We start from the raw sequence: 16,091 nt of genomic DNA on the forward strand, positions 1-16,091 counted from the left end.
CCGCAGCACGCAGCAAGGGGGAGCGCGTTTTATCCCGGGAAACATGGCCAACTTCCAAACTCCGCCTTGCAGAGCAGCGAGGGGGGCAGCACAAACCGGGGGTGAGTCTGGGTTCCTGGCGCACAAAACCGAGGGAACAAGCGGGGCGGGGGGAAGGCGTTAGTCAGCACAAGGGAGCAGAGTCAGGCCCTCGGCGAGGCTCTCCCAGTGCTGCATGTATTAGCATGGGTAATGCGACTGAAATACCTAACCTTGAGACGCTCCTGACAGATCCCCTCGACAAATGCCTGCCTGGGGGAGGGGAAGCTCCCAGCCGCCCAGAGCCCGAAGAAAGGAGCTTCTCATCTGCCTGTCAGGGACAGGGCCCCTTCGGAGAATGGGCTCCGCTGGCCAGAGTCCCCACCGACGCCTGGCGAGCCCCAGCCCTGTTTGTGCTCGGTCCCTGGGCAGCCTCTGTCCTGGCTGGGCAATGGAGCAGACCTGGTGCCGCTGCGATGGTGAGCACGGCACCAGGGAGAGGGGACCTGGAAACCAGGGAGAGACAGGCCCACCTCCCTTCACAGACCCTGAAACGCCCCTTCCGAAAGCAGAGTTAAACATCCACAGCCTGAGAGCACGGAGACTGTGGTTTGAAGTCTGATTTATCTTAACAACAGGCTCCAGCAGCCACAGGAAAAAATGAGAGAGAAAAAAACCCTATAAACATCCCCCAAGTCTTCCCATGCAGCTGTCAGCAGGCAGGCAGGGAGGCTTCTAGCTGCATACATAAAAGTGCTGCAAGGAACAAAAAGGAACATGCTGAAACCAAACCCTGCTCTTTCCACAACAAAATACAGAGCAAAGTAAAGCAGCCCTCGGCAGCGGGTGGCCGGCTGGTCCCTCTGACTGCCCAGTTCCCAGGAGGGCACATAAAGATCAACTGGTCCAAACAGACTTCTGGTCCCCGGGCTGAGCCCAGCTTCCAGGCAAAAGGCCTGCCCCCGGCGCCAGCTCCGGGAGAAATCCCTGACGATTTGCGGCTGGCTCGGAGCTCGGCTGGGGAGAGGCATGCAGAGCGCACCACCAGCCGCCACTTGCTGCCCTGCAAACATTTTCCTAGTGCCCGTGGCTTTGCGATCCCTCCTGCCACAGCGGACTCAGCTGCAGCTTCCCCCACGCTGGTGCCGAGCTGGTCCCCCCTTTCCCAGGGAGAGAGGCCCCTGCTCCTCCATGCAGCCCAACATCCCTGGCAAAACCCTGCCTTCACTGCACTGTTGCTGGCAACCCCAGACAGTCACTGTGTGCCCCTCCACTGCTGCTCGTCCCCATCCTATCCCATCCCATCCCTCCCGCACAGACTTGGAAAGCACTCCCTCCTCCTGGCCTCGCTGGGCAGCACGTGGGCTGCTGGTGGAGGTGGTGGGAGAAGGTTTCCAGCCCGCTGAAGGGGACGGTCACCACCCAGCCAGGCCATGCTTCCCAAGTGCCATCCCAGCTCCCAGCTCTGCAGCCAACCCCCTGTCTCAGGAGGCTGTGTCCGTGCATGTGCGGCAGGACGGATGGCTGGCGCTTTCACTGCCCACAGAGCTTTTGCCACTGGTCTAAAAAATGTGTCGCCCTGGGAGATGAATGGAGTTCCAGCTCTCGTTAGGATCCCAGCACACATCATGAGATCAGGGGCTCTTCTCTTCTGATCCCGTCAAAGCAACAAGGATCAAATGCTGCCTTCATGCCCAGCAGAAAGCTGAAGCCAATTGCTCCGCAGTGGATGCTGCAGTGTGACGCTGCAGGAGAAAAGCAGATGCACGTCCTGCATCCTGCGTCCCATGTCCCGACCCATGTCCTGCATCCCACCCTGTGACCCTGTCCTGCTGGGCCTCTGTGGAAGCCAGGCCTGGGATGGTGGCTGGGAAGAGGTTGCCCCCAATCCAGTCTGTAGATCTCCAGTCAGCCATCCCCACAGAAAAAACGAGCATTTTCCAGCGTTGGCATCCAGCCCAAATCCCGCTGCCTCTTTTGCTTAATGTCAGGAAAAAATCCAACCTGAGTGTGAATCACTCCCAGCCCAGCCAGGATGCTGTGCATAAGTGCTCGCTTCCACCGCTCCCCTGGAAGCCGCCTTATTGTAGCACACGCTGCCGCAGACGGAGGAGCTCTCCCCAGTTAACTGTAACAAATGACCTTATGGGATTAGGGCCAGTAATCTTCCAATCTGGGTAATCTCCCTTAAGGGATTATTGGCCCATGGAAGTGTGGTGACCACTGGGCAGCCGCCGCCTCACTCCCTCCATCCCTGTCCCCCTGCGGTCCCCGTGCGGTCACCCTTGTCTCCGGCAGCCCAGAGGTGCTGCAGCACTGGGGGTCACCACGCGCCCTTTGGGGAGCTTCTCGCCAAGATGAGTCCTGTGAAGGGCACGAGCCAAGGTCAGGTCCCCCCGGCACCGCTGATGCCTCTCCTCTCCTCCAGCCCGTGCTCGGTGCCTTGGGGATGTCACCAGGGTTCCCTCCCATAAAAGCACCGATCCAAGACAGACTGGAGGTCCCTGTGCCATCAATGGACAAGCAACGGTGTCACCGTCATCACGCGGCACTGAGACAGGGAGGCAGTAACGGCATGGCCAGCTCTGCTGCTGGCAGAGACGCGGCAGCACCGGCCGGAGGTTACGAGCAGGGAGAGCCCCGGCGAGGTGCTGCCATGCTGGAGGTCAGTCAACACCTTCTGGGCAATTTGGGAGTGCAGAACCCCAGGCACGCGTGCAGCACATTGTCACCAGTAAGCGACAGGAGCGGGACCAGCACCCGTGCGGTGCCTGGGCTGGCGGGGAAGCGGGGCCGGTGGCTCTGAACTGGGGACTCGGTGGTTTCACCAGGGAGGAGCAGTTTCGGGGGTCTGGCCAGAGCAGGGACATGGGACATGAAAACCCGCATCCCCTGTTACCCGCCAGCCCTGGGCGGGCTCCGGGGGCACCTCTCCCACCGCAGAGCTCACACAGCGAGGGTCTGCCAGCCCTTGCCGGCAGCGCTGGGTCTTCCTGCGTGTCCAACACCCCATTTCTCCATCTCCTCTTGCTCACGGGTTCCACAGGGTGGAAAGAAGGGGATAAATGCCATTTTGAGGGGCGATATTTCCCCCTTCCTGCAGGCAGGCCCATTCGGGGCAGAAGGCCGATGCGGTGCCCTGGCAGAGCCCTGCGGCTGCTCCAAGCTCCCCTGGGCTGGTTACCAGGGGCCACCAGGGCTGGCCGAGGGTGAGCTTGGCCACTGGGACCGCAGCCAGCTCCCCTCCCCGGGGACAGCAGTCCCTTGCCTGCTGAGCTCTGGACAAGCCACCCAGCCACACAAAATGAAATCTGAGGTCATCGCCCTGCGCTTTTCATGTGCTTTATTGCATTTGGGGTGAAAAAGGCACGGGGAGGCAAGCTGATGTGCTGAGGAGCCCAGCTGCTTGACACCGACGGGTGTCAGGGACGGGCTGTGACAAGGCATAAATAATTCACGCGCGTGGGACCCGCGGCGCGGCGGGGGGCGCTCAGCCCAGCGTCCCTCGCGGCTGCGGGGAGCGGGGCTGGGGGTCGGAGCCGGCTGCCGGCCGGGCCCCGCCGCCGGCGGGGCAGAGGGGCCGGGGCTCAGCGCCGCTCGGCTGCACCCGGCGCTCTGTCCTTCTGCCGGGCGGCAGGTCCCCGTGGGGCCGCGGCCGTCCCCGTGGGGCCGGGGCACGGAACCAGTCCCAGGGTCCCCGCAGCCAGTCCCGGGGTCCACGTTTATCGCTAGTCCACCTGCGGACCGGTTCCCACGCTCGCTCTGTGCCGTCACGGCTGTGGCAGGGCCCCTCCCTCCCTGCCACGTCCACTCACGCCCTCTTCCTGCGAGATCGGCCACTCGTGTTTTCAGGCCCGCGGCCCTCGATAGCCGGCCCCGCGCCCCGGCTCAGTCCTCACCAACTCGGTCCGCAACGGGGTGACCGCAGTCCCGTGGGCGCGGGGTTGGATTTTCCAAACCCCCGCGTGTGTCCGTGGCTCGTGGACAGCGCCCGGGGCTGCCGCCAGGGGGCGCGCTCCGATCCGACCCCTCCCGCCGCGGAACCAATCTGCGCGGCTGCGGCTGCGGCCCGGCGGGGAGCGGCGGCGGACCCGGGGCGGAGCCGGCAGCGCCATGGCGCGGGACCCGGCCTTCGTGCTGCGCTACCTGGCCGAGGTGGAGGAGCTGGCCGAAGACGTGCTGGCAGCACGGCAGCAGGTACGGCCCGGCCCGGCCTCGGCCCCGGTAGCCCCGGCGGGCCTCCCCCTTCCCCGCCGCCGGTAGCCCCGAGCCCCGGCTGCAGCTGCCTCTCTCCCGCTGCAGATCGTGGACCTAGACGTGAAGCGGAACCGGAACCGCGAGGCCCTGCGGGCGCTGCAGAAGGACCCGGAGCCCGACGGTGAGGCCGGGATCCCCGGTGCCGCCTCAGCCGCGCCGCGGCCCGGGCCCAGCCGGCCGCGTCCACCGTGAGCCCCATGGCCGGAGGAGCGGCTGCGCGTCCGGGGAGGAAAGCTGCCCTGACAAAGCCTTTTTCTTTTCCTCCTCTCCCCAGGCAAGGCCATGGTCTGCTTCGGGAACATGTTCGTCGAGCTCCCAAAAGTGCAGACGCAGGAGATGCTGCAGAAGGGTGAGGCAGCCGCCCCGCGGGCGTGGTGTACCGGCGGTCCTAGGCGTAGTAAGATTTTAGAAAAATAATCAGGGTTCTGTCCAGCGCTGGGCTTCGAAGTGCCCAAAACCTCTGGAGACCATTCACAGGCAGATTCTGGCCATCGCCATCACTTGGTTCTCCCAGGCGGCGCCCTGGGAAGCACGTCCGGGCACGAAGCAACCCGGGGTTCAGGCAGCAGTGGGCAGGGCAGGACCCTGGGGCAGCCCGGGCTGAGCCTTCTCTTGTCCTCCGGGCCTGGGCTTCCACACCCAGCGTCCCCCGGGAGGTTCTGCCTGCACCCCAGAGCCCACAGACCTCCTCACTCCTGTCCTGCTTGTGTTTCTCAGACCAGGAACATCTGGATGGCGAGATAAACAACCTCCGGAAAGAGCTGCGCGTAAAGGTCAACCGCCTCTTCGAAGCTCAAGGTAACCGCTCCTGTTCTGGAACCGTCTCCGTGTCTGGCAGCAGACGTTGTGTGTCGGGAAGGTCCAGAAACTCCTGCCTGCTCCTGCCGCCGCTTTCCCGCAGGCTTTGTAATCCCTCCCCTGCTCCAGCGGTACTGTATGGCTCCTGGCGTGGAGCTGTCGCCCACTAGCACACTAAGCAGGCTCCCACATCACGCTGGGGCAACCCCACATCATTTCCAGGGCTGTCCCTGCCCTCGCCCCAGCTCCTGTAGAGTTTAATGAGGAGTGCTTCACTTATTTTATAGCAAACCCCTGATTTTTCTGTGTGTTCTCTCAGGTAAAGCTGAGCTGAAGGGATTTAACCTGAACCCCATGACCGCTGAGGAAATGAAACTAATCAATCGCATCCTGGAGGGTTGAGGTGGCCGTACCATCATCACGGCTGTCACCCTTGGAGCTCACACTGCTATAGCCGCGGCTTCGGGGTTTGCAAGAGGACATTAGCATGCCCAGAGCCCGCCTCGGATGAGGTCCCTGGTGGGCACTGGGAAGTATTTAGCTCCTCAGCTACGTCGCTGCCGTTTTCTTGGATCATGCACCCTTTCCTGCTCCTCGCTGTAGCCTGGGTGGCAGAGCCACGCAGAGGCATGGCCTGGGACAGAGTGGTGAGCCCATGGCCAGGCTGGAAGTGGGATTATTAAAATCTAACTCCCTGTGTATGTTCCTTGTTAGGTTTTTATGCGAGTGCTTTTGGAGTTTGGCTTCAGAGCTGGTTCACTATCGTGTCGGGAACAGGAGTAGGAGGAATTGGGAATCCACAGTGTGCCCAAAGCACAGAAGAGGAATTGTGTGTGCCTGTAGTATTAAAACAAAGCAAAGTTGTACATCTGAAGCACGTCAGGAATCTCTTTAGATATGTGTAGGGAGGGACAGGGGGTGGCAGCATCCTTTTAATCTCGCTGGGAAAGCATGTCCTACTGTTAAGTTGGAAAGCAAGAGACCACAGGAAAGAGGCTTTCAAATCTAGATGAAGGAAGAAAATGTATGTATATTTAAAAAAAGCAGCCTGAAGACAGCTGAGCAGGAATAGTTGTTGAGCCTGTCTTGTAGTAAAAGGACAACTGATTTAAGCAGTAATGGTTTCTTCAAAGGTTTTAACACTTACTGTCTTCTACACTACTCTTAGTCTGAACTTGCTACCCCAGCACAACTCGATTAAGACATAAGATTTAAAAAAAATTAATCATAATTAGTAACAGACTACAGTGAGTTTGATTTTTGTCTGTGTAAGGAAAGTGTCTGGGTCCTGCCAAGCTCTTTCTTTCTTGAACTTCTGTAAAGATATTTCTGGATAGAATTTAAAAAACTTTAAACACAACAGTTGCCCTTCTTTCTCCAGCTCTCAAGGTAGCTCACCTATTCTGTCAAACCTAGCATGCATAACAGAACTGGCCCTGATCCCTTGCTCTCTTCCCTTCTGCACAGCCACGCAGAACTTTAAACACAGCACCACCGTTTTCCTGGCTCCCTGACCGCCTTCCAGCATAACAGGTCAGAGGTACCCTCTCCAGGCAGCCTGGTGCTGCCTTGTCCAGTTCCACACGCGCTGCAGATTATGCAGAGTTACAAACATACCCTGTTTCAGGCTCCTTAAAAAGAGAGGTGTGATTTCTTTAAATCTAAAAAGCCAACTACCATTGTTTAATCTAAGTTTAAAATTCTGTAGCTAACGCCACATATCCTAAACTAGAAGTGAGGCTGTCCACTTCAGGCTTAAGTTTTATATACACAGATTAAAAATAACTTTGACTTATTGCCTGAACTGTCTTGCCTGTAGCTTTTTCAGAAAATTGCATCTCTTCTGGAAGCGAGCGGCAATAAAGTGCCAAGTCCCTGTGTTAGAGCCGCGCTCTTGCGTAACCTGTGTAGTACAGCCAGGCAATGTCTCCGTAACGTGTGATGGCGAGGTTATTTTTACAGTATCATGGCAACAGGTTTTCTGCTCTGACATGTTTCCATAGTAGTAGCAGTAGGAGGATCAGGTGCCTGCCTTCCCCAAAAGCTTTGTTTTGCTGTGCAGAATGTGTTTAGCCCCTTTAGTTTCTTACACAGTGCAGAACTAAGCTATGTGAGTGCAGGTGGACAGCCGAGAAACCAGCATCCCTTGTGTGTTGTGTCAGCCATTATGAAATACTTCCTTCAAGCTTATTGCTGCTTCCAAGCTGGGAAACCTTCAGAAGCAAGAAGGCCAGAGCCTTGTGCTGAGCCAGCAGTGTCTTGAGAGAAGGAACTGCCACCGCACTCTATGAGGAAGAGAGAGTGGCCTTCATCCATGGCGATCTATCGCAAGCCTGAGATCAGTACTGTTGTTTCTTCCTGTCATCGTAGCGGCCTGAAAGGAAAACATTAACAGGGGAGTTACACATCACCTTACTCTTCCTTCCTGTCCCACTTTCAGGTGAAGCTGTACCTGTGTTTTGTTAGTTAGAGGCTACAGCCAGAGATGACTGTAGGCACACTGAGCTGAGTACTTAACGATACAAGTTATCACCTCAGAAGTACAACTTCGGAATCTGAGTGTTACTTCCCAACCATAAAATACACAACTAGCTTCAGGGAAGTGCCCAGTAAACAGTCACCACAGTGACTGTAGAGCGGTTTTTGCAGCAAAGCTGGCATAGGAAGAGCTCCGCTGTGACTTAACACTTGAAAAGCAGGACTATGAGCAAAACTGTTCCCACTACATTTACATGCTTGTTTCCAACAGTGCTCCTGCAGCCTGGCCGCTTACATCCACTTTTGGAAAGCATTTGCTCCTTTTGGTCTCTTAATCCCATGAAAGCCCACAAGCCCATTCTTGTTCTTTTATTCTTGAGTGAGAGGTGCGTTGCTCCTCTCTTGCTGACATGCAGCTAGCTTAGCGACGTGAGCAGGGCACCCTGCCAGTGCTGGATGAGCACACACCTATATGCATGTTTGCCATCGTGTTCTCGTTCACCAGGGTACCCAGGTCTTCCCCTCTGCCGACAGGCCCAGGTCAAAGCCTCCAACACGCTTCTCCTTCCCCATCAGCCTACAACGTCAAATACATGCACTGAAATACCTAAGCAATGACAATTACCTGTCTGCGCACGCGAATAAACTCCCAGACAGTCAGAGACAAAGCTGGACAGCTGAAAGCAGCCGACACCTTTCCACTAGTAATACCTGAGGTTAGCACAGTGATAAAGTCGATCAGAAAAGTCTGCAAGACAAGCTGCTTGGAACAGAGCGCTCCAGAAGTGGCAAGTGTGGGAGGCACAATGCAGAAGGGCCTCTGAAAGGGCTCTTGTGCAAGTCCCGGCTCTGACAGACTCCATTCCCTTTGCAGCCCCGTGCCGCTTTGTTTTCCCACTCTGAAGGGGCAGTACGATTGTTTACTTTGCTCTGTTTCTGGAAATTCATCATTTAATCACCATAAAGGTTAGAGTATTATGCTCAGTTGCCAAGAACGACATGGAACCAGACCACCCATTCCAAACATTTTCATAAAAAACCTTAGAAGGTAATAAACATCTTTGCCTGCCTGCCCTCCCTGTCCACAGTATGAAGTGTGTCTTTGGGTAGATGACACTTGAGTTCACAGCCCCCCTGGCTACTGGCAATGAAGGAGGGTGGAGCATTCACCTCCAGAAGCCAGTTGAGGAGATACAACAGTAAATGAGGGAGAAACAGGGAGTTTTGCCAATGGTTCATCTAAGAGAAACGCCTCTCCACAAAATCATTACCCTGCTAGCAGGCAGGAGTAAGTGTGAAGCAATAGGAAATCCAACCCTAAATCTCTTTCCCATGCGCTGAGCCAAAGAACATTCTGAGCTTATTGCAAAGTTTCTATTCCTGTTCTTGATGGTACTAAAGAAAAAAAAAAATCCCTCTAGCTTCCAGAAAGACGTACAAGTGAAAACCAAAGTCTAGCTGCAGCAGTAAATGCCGAGGAGAATTCACAGAATGAGCATTAACCCTTTTTTAGTGGCGGAATGTGGATGTCTCCTGGGAACTGTTTCCTAGCACAACACAGCATTCAAATAGCGCTGCTGCGCTCTCGTAGGAGAGCTCTCTGAGCACTGTGAGGACATAGAGGACTCGTTCCGATTCATTTGTTTCCTGACCAACTGAAGTTACTCCGGCTCTTTACGTGCAGGCTGCCTGAGCAGTAATTTGGTTTGAGGCTAAGAACAGAGTAGATTGTGCAAATTGGAGCTACCCAGGATGACAGCTGAGCTGCATTTTATTTGCTCATTTGAAATAAAGCTGTCCCCAGTGGCACCACGTGAAATATTGGACTGAAGCTGACAGGACACAGGGCTGTAACAGGTATACCAGCTACCATGTCTTGTTAGAGAGAAGAGTTAAAAAATATAAATTAGAGAAGACGTTTTGTAGGAGAACACCGTCAACACAAATCATATCTAAGTGAAATTTCCTTACCTGTGGTACTGCTTGCATTTTACATGATTAAGGCTGAAAGAATAATAACCCTATTTACTTGTCATTTCTGAAGTACTATTTTCTGTTTCTGTTTTTCTCAACTCCTGTAATGACAAGCCAGTTGCACTCTCGGGTTCCTGCTGTTGCAATACTTGGGTTGCGTATGTAGCAGATAAAATTCTGAGAATTTCAGCTGAACTTTAATAATACATATTTTTCACTTAGCCGGTGAGAAAACCTGTATTTACAAAATAAGTCTAGAATCAAATTATGTTCTAAAGGTTTGGTTTTCTTCTTGTTGCTTTGCTTTAAATACCTTCAACTCCTGTGGAGTCCTTTTCTCCACAATTAGCAGGAGGGACCTCTCTCACTTGGGGTCTGCCTTTTAGCCAGGGCGCCACAGACACAGGTTATGTTTAGTGCTGGCAGCCAAACGGCAGCGGCAGGTTTATCAGTGCTGATGGGGCACTGCTCTAAGATATATAAGCAGAAGAAGAGATGAGAACAACCCTCTATCTCTGGCAAGTGCTGTGATACTTGTGATACACTGATACTTGGAGGAGGATATACTTCAGAAATAACCAAATTGGCAGGGTTTCACAACACAGGGCTAGAGATCCTACAGACCAAGTTACATGGTATTGCACGCAGCTAATAAACCTTGATACTCCGAGCAAAAGCAGTTGTATCCTTCCGGACGGCAGTTCCCTTCATGTAAAACAGATCAAACCTCTCTACACTTCACTTGCGGTTCCAGACTGCCTCACTCTCAGCCAGCCTGCAAGCACCTACCTACAAGATGCAGCAGGAGCATGAAACAACCCTGCCCCAGGGAAAGCAGCTGGCCTGATGCTACAACCCCTTGTATGTTTGTTAACAGCCATACGGTTTCAGATCCTGATGGACCAGGATGCTATAGCCATAGAGCTCAAAGCAGTGTTTGCTACTGCTGATCACCTGAACACGCTGGAGGCTGTGGATGAAAGCGTTGTCCATGTCTGCAAAGAGGTCAGTCCACCGACCCTGCCCCGTGCTTGGCGGTCAAGCACTGTCTGAGCTGCTGAACCACCCACTTGCAGCCCCGAGACACCCAAACACAATTATATGAAGCCAGTCCCAGAAGATGATCATGCAATTAGTCCACATGATTTTTTTCAATCCTCACCCTGTAATCTCCACAGCCCAGCAAGGATTCTTAGTAAAAACCCAGAGACCAGGAGGTAGAGGCCACCGGCCCCACAATGCAGTTAAACAATTCAAGCATGACAACTGTACAGCTATAGGGAGAAAAGGTCCCCAGGTCCCCATCAGGAGCTCCCCAACAGCAGTCAACATCTTCTCTTCTATCAGGGTATTGCAAAGATTCTCCTTTCCGTACAGTCAGGAGAGATTTATAGAAGGGAGCAGCCTATAAATCGGGAAGTTCAACACCATCCTCTATTACTCTCAAACATTTGACCCTCATCTCGCATCCACAAGGAATCTGACATCCCGTTTCAGATCTTTTTTCCCCTCTCCCTCTCTTTCTCTCAGCTGCCACCTCTTGAGACAAGAAGCTTAACAGCGACAGTTGTGTCCAGCAACGTCAACCTCGTTGTACCGCTGAGGTCTTAGAAGCAAAGGACTAAGCTATAAGATATCTACATCTCAGAACAGCACTAATCAGAAAGTTATTAGGTTTAAAGTAAAAAAGATCAGCCTTATAGATGCACAGCCAGCTGCAAAGCAACGCTTAAAGCGGAACGCTCGCTCAGCCTCTCTCCTAAAGCTGCTCTCAATGAAATCACGTTTATGGGTATCAGGAGACAAGGCAGCATGGTTAAGTGGCTGCAGCACACGTCCACGGCATGGCAGCTGGCAGGATGAGGTCAGCTTGCTTGTCTCTGCCAGAACCGCCCCAACAGCAGGCAGTGGGAGAGTATCTGCAGGCAGAGCGTATCCCTCACCTTCCTGGGATCATAATCAGGTGCAGTCTTTTGCACTGCCACCTTTGTGAGATGAAGCTCGGGAATGAAGTAGCAATAAGGATCCAAGACAAACAGACAGTGAACAAGCAAATACGGAATTCTCACTCTAAACAGTCCTTTTCTGCCCCAGTGCCACTTAATTATCTTCCCCGTCTGTAATCACAGGCTTTAGCCACCTGAGCTTAAATCCAACCCTGCATGATGATATCTTACTAAAAACTGCAGAAAAAAACCCCAACAACCAAAAAACAGAAGTTATCAAGAGCGGTGTCTAGAAAATGAAAGTGTGACTGGCCTGAGGTAGTACTGTACGTCATGGCTGGCACAAAGCTCTTCATGTCACCACATCTACAAACCTCAGCACACCTTCACCCAAGGCGGCTTGCTGTGCCCCAACTCTGGAAAGGCTTTTGATCATTCAGAGCAAGCATGAGCTCTGCTGAACTTTCACAGAGAGAAGTGATGGATTTTCCTGTCTCCTAAGCCATCAAATTGAGGTGGGATACCTTTTGGGAAGATGTGTTAATCACATGAAAGCTATCAAATTTAATAGAGTAGCAAGTGTGACACATAGAAAATCAAATAGTTCTCTCCCATGAATCACCCTGTTCTTATGTTCTGTGAAGCCAAGAAGAAGAAAGGCTGCCAATACTAAGATAATACAACAACTAAGAAGAAAACCAGGACTGACATTTCAGCTTCGGTCCTAGCTGATTTGTCAAACTGACATTTCCAGTGATCTGGTGACACCAGTTTTCCAGTGAAAAAAGACAGGAGAGAGACAGGGTGGCAGCGGCAGGACAGATGAATCCTATAGGTGTTTGCAGGAGTCAGAAGTGACAAGGTTCATCTGACGCATCTAATACCAAGCAGTACAATTCTACGTTCTTTTTCTTACCCTTCTTTATGGCACACACAGACAGGTAGGATACAGTGACCACCTCTGCTATTCAGAGTAAATCGTGTATTAGAAACACAAGCAAATCCACCTCAGTATAACCAGGTCTTCAGCGGGATGAATTGGGAGAAGAGGAAAGGAGCAACTGGGCGTTAAGGCAAGAAAATCCATTTCTGGCATAATAGTGGTGGTTTGCACTTACAGATGTCAGTGGAACATAAACTCTCAAGTCAAACTTTCAACCTATGAAGTGCAGAGAAATGTATAATATAACCCAGTTGCTGATATTGCTGCCTAGCATTAGACCTACCTAATAGCAGAAGTTTATATATAAACATGCACACAAAGTGTAAGAAGTCAGATCCCAAATAAAGTATCTGACCATTTGGGAAAAGTCCCGGTAAGAAACTTTGCTGTTGCCCTGTGGAATGGTGAAGGAGTATTACACAAGACAGGCACAGGAGAACAGAACAACTCACCAGCAAAGGAGGGAATGAAATAAGAGCAAAATACCAAAGTGCCTGTTGGGTATTCCCCAAGGAGAAGACAGAGTCGCTCTCACCTTCATCAATCAATAACATCCTTCAGTTTTCAGAACAGGAAAATTCCTTCACCTCGTGACCTGCAAACATACAGATGGAGGAGCAGAGTTACTGGCTTTAACCTTAGCATTTCCTGCTCTTGCCCAGATTTTCAGTATAGAAGCCCTGCATAACCTGATTCACCATCTGTTTGTATGCAAGCACATTTATTTAAGGTTACGGGAGCAGTGGGATCCTGCAACAGCCCTCTAGTGCAAAAAGCTCAGATTTGTAAGTGTTAGGAGGATTCCTGGAGGAAAGGGCAGAGCAGGCAGCCAGCCTATGGGGAAGTTCCACCATGCTGGATAAACAAACTCTGTCACATGCTTGCAGAAATATAAGTAACACAACATATGTTGTTGGGAATTTTGTAAGTCACATTTTAAATTTGTGTACGTTCTAGAAGAACTTAATTAAACAGGAAAGTCATGAAAGATGTCAGAGAACTATGGCAAGAAAGAGCAGAACAATCCTGAAGACAGCCTAGACTGCACGATGTACTAAAAGTGGGTGACGAGTGACCCAGATAAGCCACCCAAGAAGCAAGGCTCCTCAGGGCAGCTTCCGAAGGAGGTCCAGGCTCCTGCAGCCCCAGGCATGTGCACATCCTGACTACTACTGCATCTGAGTGTGGGAGGAGGCAACCTGAGTTGTCACAACACGGGGCTGGTCAAGGGCACCGACCGACACAAGGAGTAACATGGAGTTTATTTTTACTTGTCTGTGAGTTTTGAGGTCAGCCACAAACTATTTCATTTAAGCTGTTGGTATAATCTCAGTAATCACAGGCTTTTCATACATCCTTGTTTACTGTCTTCTGGTTATTTACCATGTTAATTGAGGTTGTGGGCATAAAATCAGCTTAATATAAGGGGGTTTGTTGCCAATTAACACATTTCCATTTGTAGAGTTAGATAATCACTAGCTGCTATCCTCCTGGCTGTAACTCACATGTTAGTTTGCATAATTACCTCCCATTCACTTCTCACAAGTGTGCCCTTATGGAGGGGCCCGACTCGCAGGGTAAGGCGAACCCTCCTGTCCCAGCCTGCTCGCCAGACCTACTGCACAAAGCAAAGCGACTGCTCGCTCGCAGGTCTCACAGATGGGGGTATTTTTAATTATTCACCACGGCACGATACTCATGATGTTAAATGGCTCAAATCATCTGGTAGAAGCAAGGCATTTCTCAGTGTCACAGTGTATTGTCGTAATATCAAAAGAAAACACAATTTTTCCTTGGTCCCCAGGACACGGGCTGAAGGGGAAGCTGCTGTGTTCAGTACAGCTCCAGGTACCTACAGGTTTGGGGGGACAAATGTGATTCAGAGCATGAGGCTACTCTTCAGGTCCCTAACTGCAGAGCAGAGAGAAGCTAATGCCAACCAAATCCACCCCAACTTGCACTGCAGGCTGCTCATGGAGTCTCCCATCATCTCTTCACATTCTCAGGATGGAAGTCCACTCAATAAGTTGACTGGACTTACACCTGCTGACATGTAGTGCAGTGGGATTTCCCTAAAACCAAACAGATATTTTCATAGCTCCATCTTTAGGGTCTGCCCTAGAAAGCTGCTTAGCCAGAAGCCCAATTAGACAGCTGCCCTGCACACACATCCACCTTCTTGCACACCTGCAGCCAAACTGAAAGATTTCAGAGCATGAACTTGGCCCATAACCCCACAGCAAGAACCCCTGGGAGAACAATCTGTTCCTCCACAGAAGAACTCTGCACTTTATACCTTCACCACTGAGTTAACTTTAGCTCTACAAATAAACTGAGCTGTCTTTTGACTGCTGAAAGGAATTGTTACAGAAGAAGTAGTGTTTTGGTAGTACATGTTGATGAGGAAACTGGCCAGGAGCACTGCTGCTCCTAGCCACCTTGCTCTGCCCAACTCTTCCTGCGGATTTCCTGCATATTTTCCTCTCCCTCCGCATACATTCATCTCTGTCTCATTTTCCTTGGGAGAACACATACTCACCGGTTTCATAATCCAATCGATGCCAGGATTCTTACAAAATTCTTCCACAAACAAATGGTACTCAGAAGGCATTTTGATGGTCTTCGGAATAAAGGCATGTTTTGTCGCTTCAAGCATTCCTGCTTCTCTTTCTAACTGCTTCCGAAACCTCTTCAGATTCTTCATTAAGCAGTTTTCTGACTCAGCTGGGTAGAAAGAGAAATATAAGGTTCAGCACAACAAATTCTCCCACAGTCTGACTCACTTTAATTGCCCTTGAGAAGTTTCTGGGGATTAAGTGCACCACATACTCTGAGGAAAAAGAAAAAAAAAAGTATACCATTGAGAACTGCTTTTTCTTTGTGGAGGAAAAGGCTTGATGTCAATTTTCTGTATCCCTGCATGAACGTGGGGAGCTAGAACAGAGCAGGTCTTACAATCCACGTTCTACCATTTCTACTGTAGCGTTCCCGTGCAGTCAGCACCCCCCTCTCCAGGTCAGGCAGCACCGGCCAGCGCTGCCCACACCGACCCTGCAGGCAGGCTCGGCCCGCACGGCCGCAGCGGCCCAGCCCCGCCGCAGGTCACGGCCCGGTGTCACAAACCGGCCCCAGCCCCGCTCGTGCCAGCGAGCGCGAAGGCTCAGAGCGGGGGCGCGTCCTGCCCGGCCCCCCAGGCTGTAAGAGTTCTACCTGTCGTAACTAAACCTGCCCACGGGTACAAACGAGACTCCCCGAAACGCAGCCGTTTCGGAGGCCCTATCGCAATGCGCCGTCCTCCGGTGGCCGTAGGGCAGAAACGCCGCACAGGGCTGTGCTGGCGCTGCGCTCGCCCTCCCCTGCTCGGGGAGCTGCGAGAGCCGGGGACCCCCCGGGGCCGCTACCCCCGCCCGCCTTTGGCTGTAACTGCCGCCTCTGTGCTCCTCTGCGGGCAACCAGCCTGGGCCTGCGCCTTAACCTGGGCCTGGGCCTGCGCCTTAACCTGGGCCTGGGCCTGCGCCTTAACCTGGGCCTGGGCCTGCGCCTTAACCTGGGCCTGGGCCTGGGCCTGCGCCTTAACCTGGGCCCGGGCCTGCGCCGGCGCCCACTAGGCCGGCCGGTCTCCATGGCAACCACGCCGCTGCGCAGCAGGGGGCGATCGCGGAACCGGAACCCCGGGA

The 16,091-nt window shown here is 52.7% G+C and overlaps 1 protein-coding gene across 1 annotated transcript; it reads left to right on the top strand.

The window, feature by feature from the left end:
- Nucleotides 1–4,131: 4,131 nt before the first annotated feature.
- On the top strand, nucleotides 4,132–5,475 carry PDRG1 (p53 and DNA damage regulated 1; the record flags this gene model as incomplete). The annotated part of the gene is made up of 5 exons (XM_082007314.1): nucleotides 4,132–4,215; nucleotides 4,321–4,396; nucleotides 4,550–4,624; nucleotides 4,993–5,073; nucleotides 5,393–5,475. The coding sequence occupies 5 exons, from the start codon at nucleotides 4,132–4,134 to the stop codon at nucleotides 5,473–5,475; spliced, it is 399 nt and encodes a 132-aa protein (XP_081863440.1).
- Between the last annotated feature and the right edge of the window lie 10,616 nt (nucleotides 5,476–16,091).

The sequence above is a fragment of the Phaethon aethereus genome (assembly GCF_964289735.1).
Source record: "Phaethon aethereus genome assembly, chromosome: 16".
Taxonomy (NCBI): domain Eukaryota; kingdom Metazoa; phylum Chordata; class Aves; order Phaethontiformes; family Phaethontidae; genus Phaethon; species Phaethon aethereus.